We start from the raw sequence: 24,076 nt of genomic DNA, 5'->3' as shown, positions 1-24,076 counted from the left end.
ACCTCTTCCTACTCTTGGACCTATGCCTCGTAGTTTTGGGATAGCTAGTTTTAGTTTTGTTAAATTAAGGTTGTCTTAAGTCAGTTCCATAAAAAAGGCAAAAGAACTGAAAAAAAAAAAACAATATGCCACGTCCACATCCTCTTCCACTTGGACTTGTTCCTCATGGTTCAAGATTTTTATTCTTTTTTCTGCTCTGCTTGGTGTATGGACAGGATGCAGCTGTAGTGAGGGACAATATTAGATTTTGCATGTGCGCAGCTTTCCAAAAATACTGTATATGTGTACTCTGCACTCGTGTCCTTGATAGCACTAACCAAAAGTTTTTATAATCTTCAACTGTGTTGGTGGGAGTGATGTGCGTCTAAACATATTTTTCTACTCTTATGCAACCATGTCTGTGATAGTACTGTACCAAAAGCCGCTGTGTGCATTCTTTCACCTACAGTTCGAAAAATCATGTGATGCTTCTCTAATTTGTGTAATTAACAGCACCTGTAACTTACCTGTGGCACCTAACAGGTGTTGGCAATAACTAAATCACACTTGCAGCCAGTTGACATGGATTAAAGTTGACTCAGCCTCTGTCCTTGTGTGTACCACATTGAGAATGGAGAAAAGAAAGAAGACCAAAGAACTGTGTGAGGACTTGAGAAACCAAATTGTGAGGAAGCATGAGCAATCTCAAGGCTACAAGTCCATCTCCAAAGACCTGAATGTTCCTGTGTCTACCGTGTGCAGTGTCATCAAGAAGTTTAAAGCCCATGGCACTGTAGCTAACCTCCCTAGATGTGGATGGAAAAGAAAAATTAACAAGAGATTTCAGCGCAAGATTGTGCGGATGTTGGATAAAGAACCTCGACTAACATACAAACAAGTTCAAGCTGCCCTGCAGTCCGAGGGTACAACAGTGTCAACCCGTACTATCCGTCGGCGTCTGAATGAAAAGGGACTGTATGGTAGGAGACCCAGGAAGACCCCACTTCTTACCCCGAGACATAAAAAAGCCAGGCTGGAGTTTGCCAAAACTTACCTGAAAAAGCCTAAAACGTTTTGGAAGAATGTTCTCTGGTCAGATGAGACAAAAGTAGAGCTTTTTGGGCAAAGGCATCAACATAGAGTTTACAGGAGAAAAAAAAGAGGCATTCAAAGAAAAGAACATGGTCCCTACAGTCAAACATGGCGGAGGTTCCCTGATGTTTTGGGGTTGCTTTGCTGCCTCTGGCACTGGACTGCTTGACCATGTACATGGCATTATGAAGTCTGAAGACTACCAACAAATTTTGCATCATAATGTAGGGCCCAGTGTGAGAAAGCTGGGTCTCCCTCAGAGGTCATGGGTCTTCCAGCAGGTCAATGACCCAAAACACACTTCAAAAGGCATTAGAAAATGGTTTGAGAGAAAGTACTGCAGACTTCTAAGGTGGCCAGCAATGAGTCCAGACCTGAATCCCATAGAACACCTGTGGAGAGATCTAAAAATGGCAGTTTGGAGAAGGCACCCTTCAAATATCAGGGACCTGGAGCAGTTTGCCAAAGAAGAATGGTCTAAAATTCCAGCAGAGCATTGTAAGAAACTCATTGATGGTTACCGGAAGCGGTTGGTCGCAGTTATTTTGGCTAAAGGTTGTGCAACCAAGTATTAGGCTGAGGGTGCCAATACTTTTGTCTGACCCATTTTTAGAGTTTTGTGTGAAATGACCAATGTTTTGATTTTTGCTTCATTCTAAGACAAATTAAATAAAGATAATAATACCAAAGAATTTGTGTTTGCAATCATTTTCAGGAAGAAACTGAGTATTATCTGACAGAATTGCAGGGGTGTCAATACTTTTGGCCACAACTGTATATCTGTGGGAGTACAGTACCTTTAAGCCACTGTGTGTACTCTGCAACCCTTTCTGTGGGTGTACTGTGCCACATTGTCTCAGTGTGAAATTTTAATCAGCTTCTCTGACGGAAATGTGAAAACATGCTCTGCAAGTGAAATTTGTTATCAGTTTCTGTTGGGGAAAAGTGTAAACATGCTTGGTTATTGAAATTTTTAACTAGACTGCCGGTAGACCGCCAGCTTGATCCAAGATCATACTAACAGATTTTCATCAGCAGCATTTGTAATGTACGCTACTGGAGCTGACATTATCTAGCTGTGGGGGTACCGTGCTCCTTGCTCTGTGGGTTAAATTTGATATCAGTTTCTGTGGGATACTCTGCCCAAAAGCCACAGTGTCTTCAGCAGCCGTATCTGTACAAGTAGTGGTCCTAAAAAATAATTTTACTCAACCTTTGTTGCCATACCAAATGATCATTAAAATATTTAACTACTCTTTACAATTACAGAGCCTCTTAATTGTCATGGCTATTTTGTCTTGCTACATCAACTGCTGACTTAGTTAAGAAGTGGTTAATTTGTTTGACTGCTGCCTTCTTTAAATGTGGTACTCATTTATCAGGCTGCCTGTCCAGAATAGAACCCTGGGAGTACTGTGGCAAAAGCCACTGCCTGTACTCTGCAACCCTGCCTGTGAGGGTACTGTGCCCTATGTTCTGGGGGTGAAATTTTTAATCAGCTTCTCTAGGGGAAATATGAAAACATTCTCTGTGGGTAAAATTTGTTATCAGCTTCTGTGGGGAAAAGTAAAAACATGCTTTGGGGTGAAATTTGTTATCAGCATCTGAATTTTGAAGGGAAGTAAGTATAATGTATCTTTAATCTGTTATACTGTTGTACTAAGTTTCCTTGGTTGACCACTACATCGGCGATTCTAAACATTGCCCATTTTTTGGTGTCTTCAATGCTAAGAAATAAAGGTGATAACTTACTCATCATGCAATACCAAGAATAGTTCTATACTATTCTACAGACAGGCAACCACCAACAAACATACAGCCATGGCATGAAGAACTATCTTCTTTATAAAGACGATATGGCCACTGTTTTCACAAATTTGTAGTTACAGAGGCCTATAAAAGTTTGGGTATGCCCGGTCAAGTTGAAGATGAAATGATCTCTAAATGGCCTAAAGTTGAAGATGACACATTTCCTTTGTGGATATAAGGTTTCAGACCTTAATTAGCCTGCTAGGGTTATGGCTTGTTCACTATCATCTTTAGGAAAGATCAGGCGATACAAATTTCCCAGCTTTGTAGAAACCCAGCCTCCTCTAACCTTGTGCCAAAAACTGCAGCTGCCCAGCACTGTAAAAATTAAAATGGTGGAGTCCCACAAAGCTTGAGAAGGCTATTAGAAGGTAGCAAAGCGTTTTCAAGTTGCCCTTTCCTCAGTTCAAAATGTAATTAAGAAATGGCAGTTAAGGTCAAGTTGTGGAGCTGTGGTAAATTATTCTGTTCAGAGACACCTGCAGAAATATGGCCTTCATGGAAGAGTCATCATAAGAAAAACATCTCCTGAGTCCTCATCATAAAATTCAGCGCCAGAAGTATGCAAAAGAACATCGAAACAAGCCTGATGCATTTTGAAAACAAGTCCTGTGGACCGATGAGGTGAAACTAGAACTCTTTGGCCACAATGATCAAAGAACATCTCGGCAACCATTAAGCATGGAGGTTAATCAATCATGCTTTGGGGGGTGTTGCAGCCAATGGCATGGGGATCATTTAACGGGTAGAGGGAAGAATAGATTCAATGAAATTTCAATAAATTCTTGACGCAAACATAACACCATCCGTAAAAAAGCTGAATTGAATAGAGGATGACTTCTACAAATGGATGATGATCCTAAACACACTTCAAAATCCACAATAGACTACCTCAAAAGGTACCATTGAAAGTTTTACAATGGCCCTCACAGTTCTCTCTGAACATCATTGAAAATCTGTGGCTAGACCTCAAAACAGCAGTGAATGCAAGATGACCCAGGAATCTCAATCTCATAGAACTTGAGGAATTTTCCGAGGAAGAATGGCTGAATGGATGAAAATCCCTCAAACAAACTTTAGGCCTTTTAGAGATCATTTCATCTTCAACTTGCTCAACTGTTCACAATAACAGTAAATTTGATCAGGGGTGCTCAAACTTTTACATGACACTGTAGTTCTTCAAGATGCTTGGAACAACCTACCTGCCAAGCACCTTCAACAGCTGTATTTAAGTGTATCTGGAAGAATTAATGCTTTGATGATGTTTTGAGAGCAAAGAGTGGTCACATTATGCTTATTTACTTTACATTTTGTTAATTGATAAAAAAGCATTTTTTCCACATCTGACTAAAACTTTTGCACATCACTGTATTTGTCTTGCCTCTTTACATTTTATTTATACATTTGTTAGTATCACAATCTTAGTTTAATACCAAACCCTTACCCCCACAAAATGACGTAGGTTTTACTTTTTACTCTGAAGGGCTCATTCCCTGTGTGATGACACCTCATCGGAGCTTCAACGGGTTATTGCATTGGATCCAAGAGGCCTTACAGAGTCCCGCAGGAGCTCATTCACTGGAAGAGGAGGAATGGCCAGGTAACAAACACAGAGAATAAGTGTGAATCAGCAAATTAACAGGTTTTTATTAAAAATCTTAAATTCTGTGCAGAATTTATCAATGTCTTTATGCTTCTTTTAATATATAAAAATTTTAAAAATTTTGCAAAAATTTTTTTCCTGCTGTTTTACAATTTCAATAAATATATGTATATACCAATGGCGCTAAAGCGATCCATTTAACCTCTGGTATGGACGATATCAATGTCAATAATGGACAAGAAACAGCTCATATACAATGTGGGGACTCTAATGTAGATAATATACTACTCGGGGAGACGGCGGTGACTGCATCCACACCGGTGCCCGCTATTCCCACCCAAAATAGATTTTCTCCTCTTGCAAGTACAGTTAACCATCCTTCTACTTCTAATAACAATCCCAATCAATTACCCCTAGCCCTCAATGAGGGTCTTCTTCTCACAAAAAATAAACCTAAAACTAAACAAAGCTATTTGCCGTTTTTTCAGGTGGGTGCAAAAAAATACGGCAGAGGGGATGTAGGGGCGGGAAATTTACCAAAAAAAAGAATAAATAACAAATACCAGAGGATCAAGTGAGCCATTCAGAACAAAAAATTTTTAATCTTAGTGACTACAGTTTAAAGGATAATGAGAAAAGATTACTGAGTAAAGGCCTCAAATTTGCACCCAGTGTGGGTTTTAACAAGTTCCAGGCGTTTATTGGTATCAAAACTTTTATGAGGAGATTAGCCATAAAAAAATTCTATATGAAAAAAAGAGTGACTTCTAGCGACGTCACGAATCCGTTTGAAATTATAGACCCTTATCAGCATACCGGTCTAAAGAAGAAATCCAATTTCAATCCGATTCAAGAATACTCAGAAGCCTTTGAGGCATTTCAGAATAACGTGATACAGGATATTAGGAGTATATCTGATAAAAGATGCAGAAAATGTAAGTATAATTTATCTAGCAGTGAACGTTCAGCTATTAAACGGCTTCAGACAAATCATGCAATTACACTAAGACCGGCTGACAAAGGGGGCAGCATAGTAATTTTGAACACTTCTGACTATGAGGAAGAGTCTTTGAGGATACTATCGGATTCACGTACCTATGAATTAATGGACAGTGACCCTTCAGAAAGGTACCTTGCAGAAATGCAGGTCCACATCAAATGTGGTTTCGATAAGGGGTATATAAAGAAAGAGGAATTTGACTTTATCAACACCACTCACCCTAGGATACCATATTTTTATTACATCCCAAAGATACATAAGAGTTTGATCAAACCCCCGGGCCGACCAATAATATCGGCTATTGGCGGCCTGATGGCTAATCTTTCTAAGTTTGTGGACTACCATTTACAGCAATTAGTCCCTGCCCTTCCAGCCTATTTGAAGGACACTACTCATGTCTTACAGGTTTTAAATACTATAGAATGGAAAGATCATTTCATCTTAGGGACTTTAGATATAACTTCCCTTTACACAGTTATTGAACATGAAAAGGGTTGCAAATCTGCGGAATTCTTTATGTCAGAGGCTAAAAGCTTTCCCAGCGACCAGATTGCTTTTATTGTCGATTGTATTTATTTTATAATCACCCACAACTATTTTTACTATGGAGCGAACTACTACTCCCAGAAGTGGGGGACCGCTATGGGTACCAGATTCGCGCCCAGTTATGCAAATTTGTATGTTGGCAAGTGGGAACATGAAACCATCTTTCCCGAGGGCAGGCTGCGCGCGAATCTGGTACTCTGGCACCGCTTCATAGATGATATTATTTTTATTTGGTCTGGTGGGCCTACTCTTTTAACAGATTTTATTGATGAATTGAATAAAAATTGTTATTTTTTAAAATTTACCGCAACTACTAGTCTCACGGAGATTAACTTTTTAGACTTAAAAATCTTTATTGAGGACAACACCATTCAGACACAACTATTTCACAAACCCACTGATTCAAACAATTATATTTCGCTAGAAAACTGTCATCTCCCAAGTTGGCTTCTTAATATTCCAAAGAGCCAATTCATACGGGCTCATAGAAATTGTTCCAAGTCACAGGACTATTTAACTGAGGCTGAAACTCTAATCAAAAAATTTTGTCAAAAAGGTTATGATACCCAATCCCTGCTAGCAACCAGGGAATATATTGGACATATACCAAGGGAACAATTCCTCAGACATAAAATAAAAAATAAAGAAAATATTAGTATAGACGAGATTCCTATCATCACCCAGTATAATTCAAATAGTCAAATTCTCAGAAAAATTGTAAATAAACACTGGGGTATTTTGAAGAATGATAAAATCATAGTGGAAGTTCTACCAGCCAGCCCTAGGTTTGTCTTTAGAAGGGCAAATAATTTAGGTAACCTGGTAGCCCCTTCTATTTCAATATCTAAAAAAGGCCCCAATTCTCATTCACAACAGCAATTAAAAGGTTTTTTTCCCTGCAAAAAATGTGTATCTTGCAGAAAATTAGGCAGTAAGAAACAATTCTCTATTATAAATAAATCCATGGAGATTCAGATTCGTGATTTTATCACCTGTGACACGAAGGGGGTGATATATTGTATCACATGTCCATGTGATAAATTATAAATAGGTCGAACGATACGTCCCTTAAATGTCAGAATTGGGGAACATTTACGGAATATTTGTAAGAAATTCACAGGTCACCCCCTCTCTAATCATTATCTTACACATCATGGGAGCTCCCTAAGGGATACTAAAGTGACTGGGATTCAAATAGTTAAAAGAAGTATCAGGAAAGGTAATTTTATCCATCAGATGTCCAGGGTGGAAAGTAAATGGATATTTGAATTGAATACTCTGATCCCAAACGGTTTAAATAGCGAGATTGAGCTATTTGCTTTTAATGCATAGTATAATGCTCCATTGCTATATACTGGAGGCTATATAAGGGTTCCTCTTGCTCTAGGGGGCCATCCCTGAAGAAGGAATCAGTGAATTCCGCAACGCGTAGGATTTGCCATTGCTTTCTGGCCCCATCAGCGCCCCATAGGGCTTTCTTGCCTGTCACGTGATCTATCACGTGACTGTGACGTCACGCAAGGTCCTTCAGCTTTTTCGGACCTTGCAGGCCTGCTTTTGCAAGCGGCGGCTGGTACTCTTACAGCCTGCCGATATACACCTCCAGCTGCGCGCCAGTCACCGGCCGGGACGGCGGCATGCTAGGAGGTAGCACCCTTTAGCTCCAGTAACTTTTTATATACCTGTGTCGGGGAGTATCATTGGGAAAGGACCTGGAAATCCACCCTGCATTCTGAAGACCCTTTTCCCTGCCTCACCAGTTTTTAGCTTCAGTAAAGGTAATAGATTTCTTCATAAGATATCTTTATTTAACCAAGACACATTTAATTAGCGCAAGTTTCTATCAGGTTTATTTAATAATAATAATAATAAATTTTATTTTTATAGCGCCGACATATTCCGCAGCACTTTACATTTCAGAGGGGATTTGTACAGACAATAGACATTACAGCATAACAATAATCACATACAGTAGATTATAACACATACCAAGAGGAAAGAGGGCCCTGCTCGCAAGCTTACAGTCTATGAGGAAAGAGGGAGACACGAAAGGTGGGTGGTAACAGTTACCCTGATTGTATGGACCAGTCATAATGTTAAGTGTGTAACAGTACAGACACAGAGGGCTAATGGATGCATAAAGCATGTGGGAACATGATGCGGGGAACCTGGTTATGGTAAAACTTTTGGCTCTGCCACACAGGGATAGATTAGGTTAATGTGTTGGGGTGGTAGGCCAGTCTGAATAAATGCGTTTTCAGGACACGCTTAAAATTGTGGGGATTGGGGACTAATCGTATTGACCTGGGAAGTGCATTCCAAAGAATTGGTGCGGCACGTGTAAAGTCTTGGAGACGGGAGTGGGAGGTTCTGACTATTGAGGATGCTAATCTCAGGTCATCAGCAGAACGGAGGGCGCGGGTAGGGTGGTATACTGAAATACTGAAACAAGGGAGGAGATGTAGGGTGGTGCTGAGCCATGGAGGGCTTTGTGAGTGAGGGTAATAAGTTTATACTGAATTCTGGAGTGGATGGGTAGCCAGTGTAATGACTGGCACAAGGTAGAGGCATCAGTGTAACGATTGGTGAGGAATATGATCCTGGCTGCAGCATTCAAGACAGATTGGAGGGGGGAGAGTTTGGTAAGAGGGAGACCGATTAGAAGAGAGTTACAATAGTCGAGACGAGAATGAATAAGAGAAACAGTAAGAGTTTTTGCAGAGTCAAAGGTAAGAAAAGGTCGAATTCTAGAAATGTTTTTGAGGTGCAGATGACAAGAGCGAGCCAGTGATCGAATGTGGGGGGCAAAGGAAAGCTCGGAATCAAGTATGACCCCAAGACAGCGGGCCTGTTGCTGGGGAGTAATAGTGGAACCACACACAGAAATGGCAATGTCGGGTATAGGTACATTAGTAGAGGGAGGAAACACCAGGAGTTCAGTCTTTGACAGGTTCAGTTTCAGATATAGTGAGGACATGATATTAGACACAGCGTTTAGACAATCGCCGGTGTTTTCTAGAAAGGCTGGCGTGATGTCAGGAGAAGAAGCGTATAATTGGGTGTCATCAGCATAGAGATGGTACTGGAAACCAAATCTACTGATTGTTTGACCAATAGGGGCAGTGTACAAGGAGAAGAGGAGGGGACCTAGAACCGATCCTTGGGGGACCCCAACAGTAAGGGGAAGATGAGAGGAGGAGGAACCGGCAAAAGATACAGTAAAGGAGCGGTCGGAGAGATAGGAGGAGAACCAGGAGAGAACGGTATCCTTGAGGCCAATGGAACGGAGCATAGTGAGGAGGAGCTGATGATCCACAGTGTCGAATGCTGCAGAGAGATAAAAGAGAATTAGCATGGAGTAATGACCATTTGATTTAGCTGTTAGCAGATCATTAGAGACTTTAGTGAGGGCAGTTTCAGTGGAGTGTAAAGAGCGGAAACCGGATTGGAGAGGGTTGAGAAGAGAGTTTTCTGAGAGATAGCGGATAAGACGGGAGTGGACCAGGCGTTCCAGGAGTTTAGAGATGAAGGGAAGATTAGAGACAGGTCTATAGTTAGCGGCACAGTTTTGGTCGAGGGATGGTTTTTTAAGTAGTGGATGTATGATGGCATGCTTAAATGAGAAGGGAAAAATACCAGAAGAGAGAGAGAGGTTAAATATTTTAGTTAGGTGAGGGGTGACAGCAGGGGAAAGGGACTGAAGGAGCTGTGACGGAAATGGGTCACTGGTGCAAGTAGTTGGGTGAGAAGATGCAAGGAGCCTGCTTACTTCTTCTTCTGTGACTGGTTCAAAATCAGAGTTTATTTATTATTATTGTTTTACAATTTCCTCTCCATTTTTCAAGTGATTATAAAAGTTGGGAAGATTTAACAAGGTGGGTGGGGGTCTCCCATGGACCAACAGTTTTACTATAATTTACACCAGAAATTGTTGTAAGTTACAGTGCAAAATTACTGTACATGCTGAACTTTCCTTTCCATGTGCTTTCCTCATTTTCTATAGAATATTTTCTTTGCTGTCATAGATACTTTCTCCCCTCTCCACTGAAGATCTGTGTACAAACCCCTTCCCCCATATTGATATCATTAACTTTGAGAGAAGGGAGGGAGCTTTTAGAAGCAGAAGCCATAGCTCGGGATGATTTGTAGCATTTTTGCAAATTTATTGAGCTAGATACAAAATTTACAGACAGCAGAAAAATGGTAGAAAATTTTAAAATAAAGTCTATTTAGAAAGTTGTTGAAATTTGCATTTCGGAAGCAGCTTAATAATAAAAAAAAATCAAACAGAGCCTTAAATTTATCTCACTAATAGTCAAAGCTTTTAGTTCTGACTTTGTTCCACAAGTCATAAACAATAGATAGAGGCTGTTTTGTTAGTGCCATCAGACTGACTTTATTTGGAATTATACAGTTTGTTTTTCACTTTACAGATTATTGCTCATTTCAGCAAAGATGCTATATGTTTGCTCAGTCATCTTTTGTCCATTTGGGATCTTCTTTTTAACACTTGTAAAATAGCGCTCACTGAATGTGTTGGGGGACACTCACTTGGCAGTGGGATTAAAGCACACAGAAACGGTTTTCCATTTAAATAGTCTCATATGGTTTATTATGCAATCATAAACCACTGTAGGCCATGTTACACATCACAGACCTAGCATACAGTCCGCTCTCAACTGCAGTTATGTCCGCAGAGTTCATTAACTGACCCTCGTCAGTGCACACAGTCTCCCATGCTCTGGATTACCTGCTTGGCAGCGTTGTAGGCTTCACAGGCTGGCATCACATGGGTCCTGACTTCCAGGGAAGCTGCCTTACTGGGATCACTGACCTGTACTATGATTTGCTTGACAAGCTCACATCCATCAGTTCCAGACCCACAGAGGGACAGTAGCTGCCCCCCAACACAGTTCACAGTAACTGACATCCTGACTTCCAGGGAAGCTGCCTTACTGGGATCACCGACCCATAGTATGACTTGCTTTACAAGCTCAAACTCTGTCAGTTCCAGACCCTCAGAAGGACTGTAGTTTCCCCCAACACAGATAGCCGTCACGGACTCTGCAGACACATCCCTCCTCCATGTGCCTTCCAGCAAAACCTGTACACTTTCAGGACCTTCCAACACAGAGGTTATGTAACCAAACAACAGTCTCATTATATCCTATGAGACACACCCATTGATGGGAGGGGTGTGGCTAGCCAGACCCTCCCAGCTCTCCGGCTAACCCTGTAAGCCCCGTCCCTTATAGACTAAACAAGCCCCGTGGAACTACAGGTTCCAGAGCAACATTCCAGGCTTACAGCGCAGGGGACCTCCGCCCCTCTGACACATACCGGCCATTCACAATAACACCGGTCACTGTCTCACACACTAAATAAGCAACCACTTTGGGCTCGATAATAGTGTTTATTTCTATGCTGTCCTCTTATGTAAACCAGTCTTTCTTTGAGTTATCTAATGGTAGGCTTTTGAACACTGACATAAGCCTGGGGAATAAATGTACTAATTAGACGATAAGCTTCTTTGCGTAGGATTTCCATGTTACTGAATTGCAGTACAAGGAAAGCATACACATTTTAGATGTTTTATAATATTCAGAACCTCTGCTATTGGGTGAATTTTATTTTATATAACCACATACAGAAGAGTTTAAATTGTGGTAAATGTTCTTCATTTGTACACCCGCTGCCGTACAGTGAATATATGGAGCTCGATATTTTTATAAATCCTTATCTCAATCAGAGACAATGTTCATCATTTGCATATGTATTCGTATAGGGAAGACCAAGCTTTGTTGTTACTTAAATTCACACCCAGTTGATCTGATTAAATAATGATTGACACTCATAGTTTATAATTTTTAGATCTCACTGTATTCATGCAATTCTCCAATATCGTATCCCAAAGCAAAGGTAAATTAAAGCAGTCTGTTATAATTTAGTCATATTGACTCCTCAACATTGAAATTTCAATACCAAGAAGGAAAAGTAATGAAATTATGGAAATCACAGGATCAATAGACATGTTAATGAAGTGCAAATGATGAAAATATGGAAACTTCTCACAGTAGCCAGAGCAACATGTGGCCTGACGCTGTCGACTTGAAAAATTGCTCCAGACCCATTGGAGAAATGGCCGTATCACTGGTTCCTGGCCAAATTAATGTAACACCATGCTGATAGTATGCTTGGAATGAAAACTAAAGGGATTCCACACCATAATACTGGGAGTCGGATTGGTGTTACATTCCCTTTTGAAGGCCTCTTTATGGCATTGTCCACAAGGTCTTCACATCAATCTCCAGATTATCACTTTGTCTGAAATAAAAGCGGGGCTCATCTTTGAAAAGGATAGACCTCGATTCCAGCCCCTATTGCCATTTTGCTCTGCACCATGATAGCCTTTGAGAACGGTGGTTTTCTTATAACACCTGTAGATGGAGGAATGTTGTGCAAATGACCCATGATGGCTTGTGTAGACACTGCTTAACACATTAGATGTGTGGCATCCAATTTTCCTCAAGAGGCATTTTTCAACATGACAACGAAAGGCCACATGTTGCTTGTGCTACTGTGATCAACCAGCGTGGCCTAAAAGTGCTGCAATGTCTCTGGACCTGTCTTCCATCAAACACATCTCAGACATCTCAGACGTCATTAGTTGGCATTTGCAAAGGGAGCTGCCAGCAGAGGACATTGATGAGTTTTGTGCCCAAGTGCATTCAGCGTGGAAGGATATTCCTTAAACAACCATTAAGAATCTTATTAATAGCACTCCAAGGCGTGCAAGTGGTTTTCCTTTTGTACGTGGTGCTCACACTCGATACTGAATAAATCGATACTTATTTCCATTTTTTCATCATTTGTACATAATTAACATGTCTGTCAATCCTGTGATTTTCAAAACTCAATGAATTTCAATCATGAGGAGTGTGTACAAGTGAGTGGGTACCTATTGTACCTCTGAAGTTTTGTATTCTACCTGAAAATCAGGAAATGTTCCAGTAAAGGAATCTGTCCCCATTTTAACCCCTCTTAACTGCTATCACAACTAAATAGATAATTGGGAAATAAGTGCAAACATGCGTAAGGCCTAATCTAGAATTCCATTTTTTTTTTTACCTTTGCAATTAAACGGATTGATTTTGGTCTGTGTACCTGTTTTCAACATCAGTGTTTCAACAGGGATTTTCTTTTACCAAAAAAGTGTTAGCTTTTATAACTTATATTGCTTAGCATAGCTATTGCAATATTAAAAACGAACAGTATACGTGCGCTATCCATGATTTTCATGGACACATGGACTTGAGTGCACATTTTTTTATGGCTCAAACCAAAATCAGACAAGCCTCAGTGATTTAAGAAATACACAGACATGTGAACAGCCCCATAGACTATAATGGTTACGTGTTCTGTCCGTGAAAGCATGGGTAGAACACATATGCGAGTCACGAACATGTGAATGAGGCACAAAGCATGGAAATGACTGCTAATGGTGGCAGTCTCTCTCTGGCACCTCTAATCTGCTCAAGATTCTTGCAGAACATCATTTGTTAAAGAAATATTGTAAAAAATAAAATAAACCAATTGTACAAAAAAATTGTTGACCTTTCAAAACATAATTACAGAGAAAAAGTAGGGAAATATTTATTATTAATTCTTTGCAGGTTGTCAAGATTTCTTCTAACGATGCGGACCTGGGCGATGAGACACCTTAATCAAGAAGATCAGCGCCCAGACTCTTTTTTGGAAAGATTTAGGGGACCGGAGCTTAAAGAGGCTTCTAGCAGAAACAGCTTCACGCAATCTGTAATAGAAAACCAAAATCCAGACAGGCTGGAAAAGGCAAATAGGTACTGCTATAATTATGTGAGGTCCACAAATTGGTCCATTTTTACTGTTTTGTATCGTGCTTCTGGCGTACCTGCTCTTGCAGCTGCAGTGTCAGTGTGTTATTTTAGTGTGAGTGGTGTCAGTGTGTGTTTGTTGTGTGATCCCTGTTGTCAGTTTGCAATTATTGTGAGATTCCTCAGTGTATGATTGTTTTGATATCCCTAGTGAAAATCTGGGATTGGGTGACCCCCTAATGTTGTTGTGTTTTATTGTTGAGGGATTCTGGTTTAGAATGTTGAGACAATATTCTGGAGAATGTGGGCATCCAGTCATAACCTAAACTTAAAAAGTCTTCCCTTAAAATTAAGGTTACATCAAAGTTGTAACTTACAGTGTGTTTTACGACAAGGTATATTGTGTTTTCTCTGTTGATTTATTTACTTTTCTTTAAAGTATTATAAAAGAAACTACATTTGTTTGGAAGTAAATTACATGATACCAAATAGTTGCATATTCCGTATTTTTTAAAATCCTTTGTTACGGATCCCCATGTCTTGGCCAGATGGCCGAGGAACATAAAAGAGCATTTCTCTCCCTCTCTGAAGAACATGTCCTAGGTGCATTACATGGACAACCCTCTGATTTGAATAGGTAGTGTGTCATATTTAATTTTGCCTTTGTTTGCTATGCTGGGAAATTGAACACTTACTGCCAGGTTTTCGCACCACTGCTTGCAGGGGTCCTAGTGTGGAGACACAATTTGATCTTCTTACATATCAGTTTAATTAAACACAGCTGGACTCCAATGAAGGAGTAGAACCTTCTCAAGGAGGATCACAAGGAAATGGACAGCATGTGACTTAAATATGAGTGTCTGAGCAAAGGGTCTGAATACTTATGATCATGTGATATTTCAGGTTTTTCCTTTTTAATAAATTTGCAAAACTTTCTACACTTCTGTTTTTTTTTCAGTCAAGATGGGGTGCAGAGTGTACATTAATAAGAAAAAAATGAACTTTTTTGAATTTACCAAATGTTAGCAATGAAACAAAGAGTGAAAAATTTAAAGGGGTCTGAATACTTTCGTACCCACTGTATAACACAGCTGAGTCCTGTCCAATGTTTTATCAGATAGCACTTGGACTAATGTTATACTATGGGGCAGATCTGCTATTATTTTCTTATGCTAACTTGGCATGAGAAATCAATCATAGCATGCTGAGTGGCTCGGATATTCGTATCACGCGCTCTCATAGAAGTCTATGTCATTTGAGTGCAGTTCGATGTCCACTTACAGAGACAATGGAGAAGATGGAGAAATTACGCTCTCCATCTTCTCTACGCCTCTGCTGCAATTCTCTCAAATCGAATCACACTCCGATGACACTCCGCTAAAAACCTGACAGCGTTTGTGCCAAGTGTCATTATCATAATGTGCTCAATTCTCTCGCATGACAGAATATTCGCCAGTGTGAGCGTACCCTAAAAGTCATGTACAAAACCATTGTGCAGGTAACATGCAGCAGTTTTTGTAAAAATTGCCTCAATCTTCCAAGGTCATATGTTGTCTGAACCCACGGAGGGCAGTTATTTGACAACAAATTATTTCAATAGCTAGAATTGGTATACTGACAAAGAAAATATATACAGTATGACCAGCTTTATTGGACTATTGTATATAAAAGACCACCAATACCAGACAGCCAGAGAAATTAACCCCTTTCTGACATTGGACGTACTATCCCGTCCATGTGCCCTGGGACTTAATGCCCATGGATGGCATAGTACGTCATAGCGATCAGCAGTGCTCACGGGGGGAGCGCCGCTGATCGCGACCGGGTGTCAGCTGATTATCACAGCTGACACCCGGCACTATGCGTCAGGGGTGGTCATGGACCGCCCCCGACACGTTAACCCCTGGCACACTGCGATCAAACACGATCACAGTGTACCGGGGTTTAGAGAACCATCGGCAGGTAGGGGGCTCCCTGCGTGCTTTCTGCGACCCCAAGCGCAGCGCGATGTGCTGCGCTGCTCTGAGGGCCTCCTTCCCTGCAGGTCCCCAGATCCAATATGGCCGCGGGGGCCTTCGGGAGCCTGAAGGGAGGTGGCTTCCTCAGTGGCTGCACAGCCCAAGCATGAGGAAGCCTTGTGCAGCGTCTGTCAGTTCGCTGATCTGTCACAGCGCTGTGTGACGTGTCAGATCAGCGATCTGACACATGACAGTGATGCAGTGATGTCCCCCCGGGACAAAGTAATAAAGTAAAAAAAAAAAATTGTACAAATAATTTATAAAAAAAATTGCTAAATAAATAATAAAAAAAAAATATTCCCTAATAAATTCATTTTTTGGAAATAAAAAAAAACAATAAAAGTACACATATTTAGTATCGCCGCGTTCATAACGAACCAGACTATAAAACTGTTCCATTAGTTAACCCCTTTAGTGAACCCCTTAAAAAATAAAAATAAAAAACGAAGCAAAAAACGCTTTATTATCATACCGCCGAACAAAAAGTGCAATAACGAGTGATCAAAAAGACAGATATAAATAACCATGGTACAGCTGAAAACGTCATCTTGTCCCGCAAAAAACGAGCCACCATACAGAGTCATAAGTGAAAAAATAAAAAAGTTATAGCTCGCAGAATAAAGCGATACAAAAATAACTATTTTTTTATATAAAATTGTTTTTATTGTATAAAAGCGCCAAAACATTAAAAAACGACATAAATGAGGTATCGCTGTAATCATACTGATCTGACGAATAAAACCGCTTTATCAATTTTACCACACGCGGAATGGTGTAAACGCACCCCCCAAAAGAAATTCATGAAATGCTGGTTTTTGTTCATTCTGCGTCCCAAAAATCAGAATAAAAAGTGATCAAAAAATGTCACGTGACTGAAAATGGTACCAATAAAAACATCAACTCGTCCCGCAAAAAATAAGACCTCACATGACTCGGTGGGTCAAAATATGGAAAAATTATAGCTCTCAAAATGTGGTGATGCAAAAACTATTTTTACAATAAAAAGCGTCTTTTAGCGTGTGACAGCTGAAAAATATAAAAACCGACCTAAATAGTAAATCAAACCCCCCGTTACCACCCCCCTTAGTTAGGGAAAAATAATAAAGTAAAAAAATGCATTTATTTCCATTGTCCCATTAGGGCTAGGGTTAAGGCTAGGGTTAGGGCTAGGGTTAGGGCTGAGATTAGGGTTATGGGTGTGTTGGGGTTAGGGTTGGAGTTAGAATTGGGGGGTTTCCACTGTTTAGGGACATAAGGTGCTCTCCAAATGCAACATGGCGTCTGATCTCAATTCCAGCCAATTCTGCGTTGAAAAAGTCAAACGGTGCTCCTTCCCTTCCAAGCTCTGCCATGCGCCCAAAGAGTGTTTTACCCCCAGCCTACTCAGGACAAATTGCAAAATAACTTTTGGGGTCCAATTTCTCCTGTTACCCTTAGGAAAACAAAAAATTGGGAGCAAAAATATCATTTTTGTGGGAAAAAAAATATGATTTTTTTATTTTCACGCCCGGGCGTTATAAACTTCTGTGAAGCACTTTGGGGTTCAAAGTGCTCACCACACATCTAGATAAGTTCCGTGGGGGGTCTAGTTTCCAAAATGGGGTCACTTGTGGGGAGTTTCAACAGTGTAAGCACATCAGAGGCTCTCCAAACGCGACATGACACCCGCAGACCATTCCATCAAAGTCTGCATTCCAAAACCTCACTACTTCCCTTCCGAGCCCCGACGTGTGCCCATACAGTAGTTATCTCCCACATATGGGGTATCAGCGTACTCAGGACAAATTGGACAACAACTTTTGGCATCCAATTTCTCCTGTTACCATTGTCAAAATAAAAAAATTGGGGACTAAAAGATCATGTTTGTGGAAAAAATATGATTTTTTTATTTTCACACCCGGGCGTTATAAACTTCTGTGAAGCCCTTGGGGGTTCAAAGTGCTCACCACACACCTAAATAACTTCCTTGGGGTGTCTAGTTTCCAAAATGGTGTCATATGTGGGGGGTTTCCACTGTTTAGGCACATCAGAGGCTTTCCAAACGCGGCATGGTGTCCGATCCCAATTCCAGCCATAAAAGTCAAATGGCGCTGCTTCCCTTCCGAGTTCTGCCATGCGCCCAAATAGTGGTTTACCCCCACATGTGGGGTATCAGGGTACTCAGGACAAAATGCACACTAACTTTTGGGGTCCTGTTACCCTTGGGAAAATAAAAATTGGGGGTGAAAAGATCATTTTTGTGGAAAAAATATGATTTTTTAATTTTACGGCTGTACGTTATAAACTTCTGTGAAGCCCTGGGGGGGTTCATAGCTCTCACCACATATCTAGATAAGTTCCTTAGTGGGTATAGTTTCCAAAATGGAGTCACTTGTGGGGGGTTTCCACTGTTTAGGCACATCAGGGGCTCTCCAAACGCAACATGGCATCTGATCTCAATTCCAGCCAATTTTGCATTGAAAAAGTCAAACGGCGCTACTTCCCTTCCAAGCTCTGCCATGCGCCGAAACAGTGGTTCCCCCCCACATATCAGGTATCAGCATACTCAGGACAAATTGCACAATAACTTTTGCAGTCCAATTTCTCCTGTTACCCTTGGTAAAATAAAAAAAATTGGACCTGAAATAATTTTTTTGTGAAAAAATTCAAGTGAAGCACCTGAAGGGTTGATAAACTTCTTGAATGTGGTTTTGAGCACTTTGAGGGGTGCAGTTTTTAGAATGGTATCACTTTTGGGTATTTTCTATCATATAGACTTCAAATGTGATGTGGTCCGTAAAAAGAAAATGGTGTTGCAAAAATGAGAAATCACTGGTTAACTTTTAACCCTTATAACTTCCTAACAAAAAAAAATGTTGGTTCTAAAATTGTGCTGATGTAAAGTAAACATATGGGAAATGTTATTTATTAAGTTTTTTGTGTGACATGTCTCTGTGATTTAAGGGCATAAAAAAGTTGGAAAATTGCGAAATTTCAAAATTTTCGCCAAATTTCTGTTTTTTTCAAAAATAAACGCAAGTTGTATCAATGAAATTTTACCACTAACATGAAGGACAATATGTCATGAGAAAACAATGTCAGAATCACCGGGATCCATGGAAGCGTTCCAGAGTTATTACCTCATAAAGGTACAGTGGTCAGAATTGTAAAAATTGGCCTGGTCATTAACATGCAAACCACCCTTGGGGGTAAAGGGGTTAAAAAAATAACCTGCATTTAAAATTCTTATTATATAAATCAATAGTACACATGAAAGTAAGCAATTTTGTAATATATCTTATAAGAGAAATCTGCTTTTTTCTCCTCTTGGATGATCATTCACTCTTGCTTCATAAGTCTGTAAAATCTGTATTCAGTGAAGACAATATTTCCCATTAATGAGAGAGATGACAGTTGTTGCTTATAAAATTCCATGTAGAGGGAAGGTAGGGCTAGTTTCAGACAGACATTCTGCTGAAAGTTCTCCTTAGGCCGAGGTCACACTTGCGACTGTGATGTGAAACTCGCGCAAGTCTCTCATCAATACCTGCTGCTGCCGCCGGCACTCGGGACAGGAGTGTGCGGCTGCATAGAAATACTTGCAGCAGCACACTCCGGTCCCAAGTGCCAGCTGCAGCACCGGGTATTGATGCGAGTTTCTCGCATCACACTCGCAAGTGTGACCCCAGCCTTCAACGACAGTTACAGATCTCCATAGAACCTTATAAGCACTAACTGCCATCTCCTATTCTATAATGAGAAAGTCTGTATTCACTAAATATAGATTTTACCAGTGAATTGACACTTTTGATAAGGAATGATCAGTTCAAGAGAAAAAAGAAGCAGATCTATCAAAATATATTGCAAAGTTTCTTATTTTAATGTGTACTATTTAGGTATTAAATAAAAATTAAAATAATGGTTACTCTTTAATCATTTGGGCAGTAGTAAGACTATGAAATGGTTTTGGAGGGGTATTAAATGCAGTACATTATCAATGATTAGCTAATTTCTTAGTAGGAATATAAGGTTTGCTTTATACTTTTGCTTCCTTTAGTATCCACTTCTGGCTTTGGCTACTAAAACCTTGTCAAGAATGCAGAAAAACAGCATGTGTGTTTCCAGGATGGATGCGCTGGATTATAAAATGCGCCCAAGCTTTGATAGTAGAAAATAAGGAAAAAAAATTACTAGGAGCGTTGCTAAGGTCATAAATGATAAGGGGGACAAACACCAACGCATATGTACCTATTAATCCACCCCACATTCACCAAACCTGCACACGGTTCCTGGATGGATTTTTACTTTTCAAATGAAATTCCCTGCTACCGAACAAACGTAAGACTTTGATGTGATCACAGGTAAAATACACAATTGCACTTATTGCCTTGCAGGTGACACCTTCACTGTACAGTAGATGTATTATTTACTTAAGTTCTGCCTTCGGCCCAGACCGCCATGAACACTTCTTCCAGCCGCATTTCATCTGCGTAAACTGCATCTCCCCACTTTCCGCATGCAAACTTCCTATCCTGGTGTCCTAACAGTGTCCCCCTGCTCCTACACCTAATATTGTATTACTCAGTGCCCCTGAAAGTGCCCCCTAAATTTGTGTGCTAGGCAGAACTTCCCCTTAGTAATGGATCCCCTATACCACCTCAAAAATAATAATGTATAATGACATGGTTTGCAAAAGACAACATATTCAGAGAACTTCTATGATGGGGTTGTATCTAAGAGCTAAAAAGTTTGAGTAAAATGTTCACCTTAGGTAGTTGTGCTTGTATAGGCACAACTATGTTTGTGGGTGGACACAGATAGCAGAGGACTCCTGTGCCACCAGAGTAAATGGGCCCCAATATCTCACCATACAGCACGCTCTCATGTATCTCATGCACCAGTGATTACAAGCTATGCAATCTCATAGAAGCAGTGGGGTGTTCCCACCTAGTCGGCCCCTGTGCAGCCGCGTAGTTTGACCAATGGAATGTCCCTCCGTCTATTGGGAAACGTGAGCATAGGCAGGGGGTGAGTGCAGCTGGTATTCTCCCTTAGTGTTATTGAGAATGCAAAGTACAGTAATTATGATGGTATCCGGGGCCACAAAGCAAAAAAAAAAATACTTTAAGAACCGCAAGAGTCCATAGGGTTTCAGACGTCAGATCATTTATTTGAAATCTCAAGTAAAGACATAACAAATAAATTCATTGCCTTATCAAACCTTATAGACTCTTGCGGTGTACTGCTCACTTCATTTCTGGTCCGCTACTCTGGACACTATCATTTATCAGATGATGTGACTATTTTACTTGTACTAGGAAGTAGTTTGATTATGTTTTTTTTTAATTTAATGTTATTTCAGTCATTGGGTTCTTGCCGAGTTCAATGTCAACAACAACAATAATACTGATGAGTAAGTTATTCTGTAGAAGAAAATCCCTTGAAGTGTTTTGTAATAGCTGTGATGAGATGTGGAGTTATTGTTACACCTCTAAACATAGATGTAGACAATGGTAGCATAAAATCCCAAGTTATCCCTTCTACAATCAATATGTATCTTGTATCCGGCCTCCCTGTATAGCAATCCTCATGTCATTTCCTTTGTATTATTTTACTCTTGTTTTAATTTTGTTTGTAAGAATTGTGCCCATCATCCATTCATTTACGTAAACTTACTGTGCTCATGTTTTATAACCGCACAGTCGCTATAAAAACACACTTCATGCAGTCACTGTTCAATGCACATTAATCAGCAGCATCATCATATTAAAATCAATAGTGTACAACCACATGAATCTACCTTATTTCTGTGGAGAACATAAGGCCAGGCATTTCACCATAATCTGCTTGTCTAATATGCAAGCACTGTTTTCACTGTCATAGACAACTTACATTGACGCTTACTAATTAATTTAAAGGGAGGCTGAAAGCAAAAGAGGACTGTTGAAGCCAAGACAGGCGCTTGGTGCATCCTTCGGAGTGGCCAAACCATAAACTGCACTTTCCTACCTATTTGTTTTCCATCTATCTCTGTCCTTCTCTAGCTCCTGTAAAACTAGAGCTGTCAATCAAAAAAAGAGGGGACTGCAACAGATGCAAAACACATAGGCGGGAAAGTGCAATAAACTGTTTAGTTACACCAAGGGTGCACTGAGCACCCATGCTTGGTTTTAACAGTTATTTAACAGTCCTTTTGTGCTGATAGATGCCCTTTAAGTTAGAATTGTTGGTAACAATCAAAAATATATATGAAACTGAACAAATGAAAGTCAGACATTGCTTTTTAACCATGCTTCCACAGATTTAAAAAAAAAATAAAACTCGTGAAATAGGCGTGGACATAAATGATGGAATCAGTGAGTGGGCCTGTATAGAGGGCTACAGATACTCACTCTGCTGTTTGGTGACATGGTGTGTATCACACCCAACGTGGACAAGAGGAAGCTAAGGAAAGAGTTGTCTCAGGAGATTAGAAAGAAAATTATAGACAAACATGTTATAGGTAAAAGTTAGACCATCTCCAAGAAGCTTGATGTTACTGTGACTACAAATCCATGGGACTGTAGCCAACGTCCCTTGACGTGGCCACAGGAGGAAAATTGATGACAAATCAAAGAAACGGATAATACGAATGGTAACAAAAGAGCGCAGAGAAACTTCTAAACAGATTAAAGGTGAACTTCAAGCTCAAGGAACATCAGTGTCAGGCTGCACCATCCGTCGTTGTATGAGCCAAAGTGGACTTCATGGGAGATGTCCAAGGGGGACACCATTGTTTCAAAAAAATCACAAAAAAGCCGGACTAGAATTTTACAAACTACATGCTGACAAGCTATAAAAGCTTCTGGGAAACTGTACTATGGATAGATGAGACAAAAATGGAACTTTTTGACAATGCACATCAGCTCTATATTCACAGATGGAAAAATGAAGCATATCAAGAAAATAACACTATCCCTACTGTGAAACATGGAGGAAGCTCTGTTATGTTCTGGGGCTGCTTTGCTGCAACTGGCACAGGGTGCCTAGAATCTATGCAGGGTACAATGAAATCTAATCTCAAGATTATCAAGGGATTCTAGAGAAAAATGTGCTGCCCAGTGTCAGAAAGCTTGGTCTCAGTCACAGGTCATGGGTCTTGCAACAGGATAATGACCCAAAACACACAGCTAAAAAACCCAAGAATGGCTAAAAGGAAAACATTGGACTAATCTGAAGTGGCCTTCTATGAGTCCTGACCTAAATCCTATTGAGCATCTTTGGAAAGAGCTGAACCATGCCGTCTAGAAAAGGCAACCTTCAAACACGAGACAACTGGAGCAGTTTGCTTATGAGGAGTGGCCAAAATACCTGTCGAGGGGTGCAGAAGTCTCATTGACAGTTACAGGAATCGTTTGATTGTAGTGATTGCCTCAAAAGGTTGTGCAACCAAATTTTAAGTTAAGGGCACCATCATTTCTGTCCAGGCCTATTTCATGAGTTTTATTTTTTTTTAAATTCTGTCAAAGCATGGCTGAAAAGCAATGTCTGACTTTCATTTGTTCATTATCATATATTTTTGATTTATTATTAATTTTGTCAGATTAAAGTTATTTCTGTGACCATTGTGGATTTTTCTGTCATTAAACGAGGGGTACCAACAACTTTGACCACGTGTGTATATATAAATATATATATATATATATATATATATATATATATATATTTATATATATATATATATTGCTCAAAAAAATAAAGGGAACACGAAACAATACATTGCATTGTTTAGTGTTCCCTTTATTTTTTTGAGCAGTAGATATATATATATATATATATATATATATATATATATACATACAGTGGGGCAAAAAAGTATTTAGTCAGTCAGCAATAGTGCAAGTTCCACCACTTAAAAAGATGAGAGGCGTCTGTAATTTACATCATAGGTAGACCTCAACTATGGGAGACAAACTGAGAAAAAAAAATCCAGAAAATCACATTGTCTGTTTTTTTTTCATTTTATTTGCATATTATGGTGGAAAATAAGTATTTGGTCAGAAACAAGCAATCAAGATTTCTGGCTCTCACAGACCTGTAACTTCTTCTTTAAGAGTCTCCTCTTTCCTCCACTCATTACCTGTAGTAATGGCACCTGTTTAAACTTGTTATCAGTATAAAAAGACACCTGTGCACACCCTCAAACAGTCTGACTCCA

At 40.0% G+C, this 24,076-nt stretch overlaps 1 protein-coding gene across 1 annotated transcript in view; it reads left to right on the top strand.

Annotated features, from left to right (window-relative positions):
- Nucleotides 1-24,076, top strand: part of LOC141100971 (cyclic nucleotide-gated channel cone photoreceptor subunit alpha-like) — a 111,411-nt gene that overhangs the window by 62,894 nt on the left and 24,441 nt on the right. The window contains exons 3-5 of the mRNA XM_073589742.1: nucleotides 4,364-4,480; nucleotides 13,703-13,888; nucleotides 21,242-21,292. Coding sequence (XP_073445843.1) covers nucleotides 4,364-4,480; nucleotides 13,703-13,888; nucleotides 21,242-21,292 — 354 coding nt within the window. The remainder of the gene's footprint in view (nucleotides 1-4,363; nucleotides 4,481-13,702; nucleotides 13,889-21,241; nucleotides 21,293-24,076) is intronic.

This window comes from Dendrobates tinctorius, unplaced genomic scaffold (genome assembly GCF_039654945.1).
Source record: "Dendrobates tinctorius isolate UK_male_01 unplaced genomic scaffold, ASM3965494v1 ptg000112l, whole genome shotgun sequence".
NCBI classification, from domain to species: Eukaryota; Metazoa; Chordata; class Amphibia; order Anura; family Dendrobatidae; genus Dendrobates; species Dendrobates tinctorius.
Note: the sequence above shows the minus strand (reverse complement) of the source record. Positions and strands in the feature narration are given on the sequence as shown.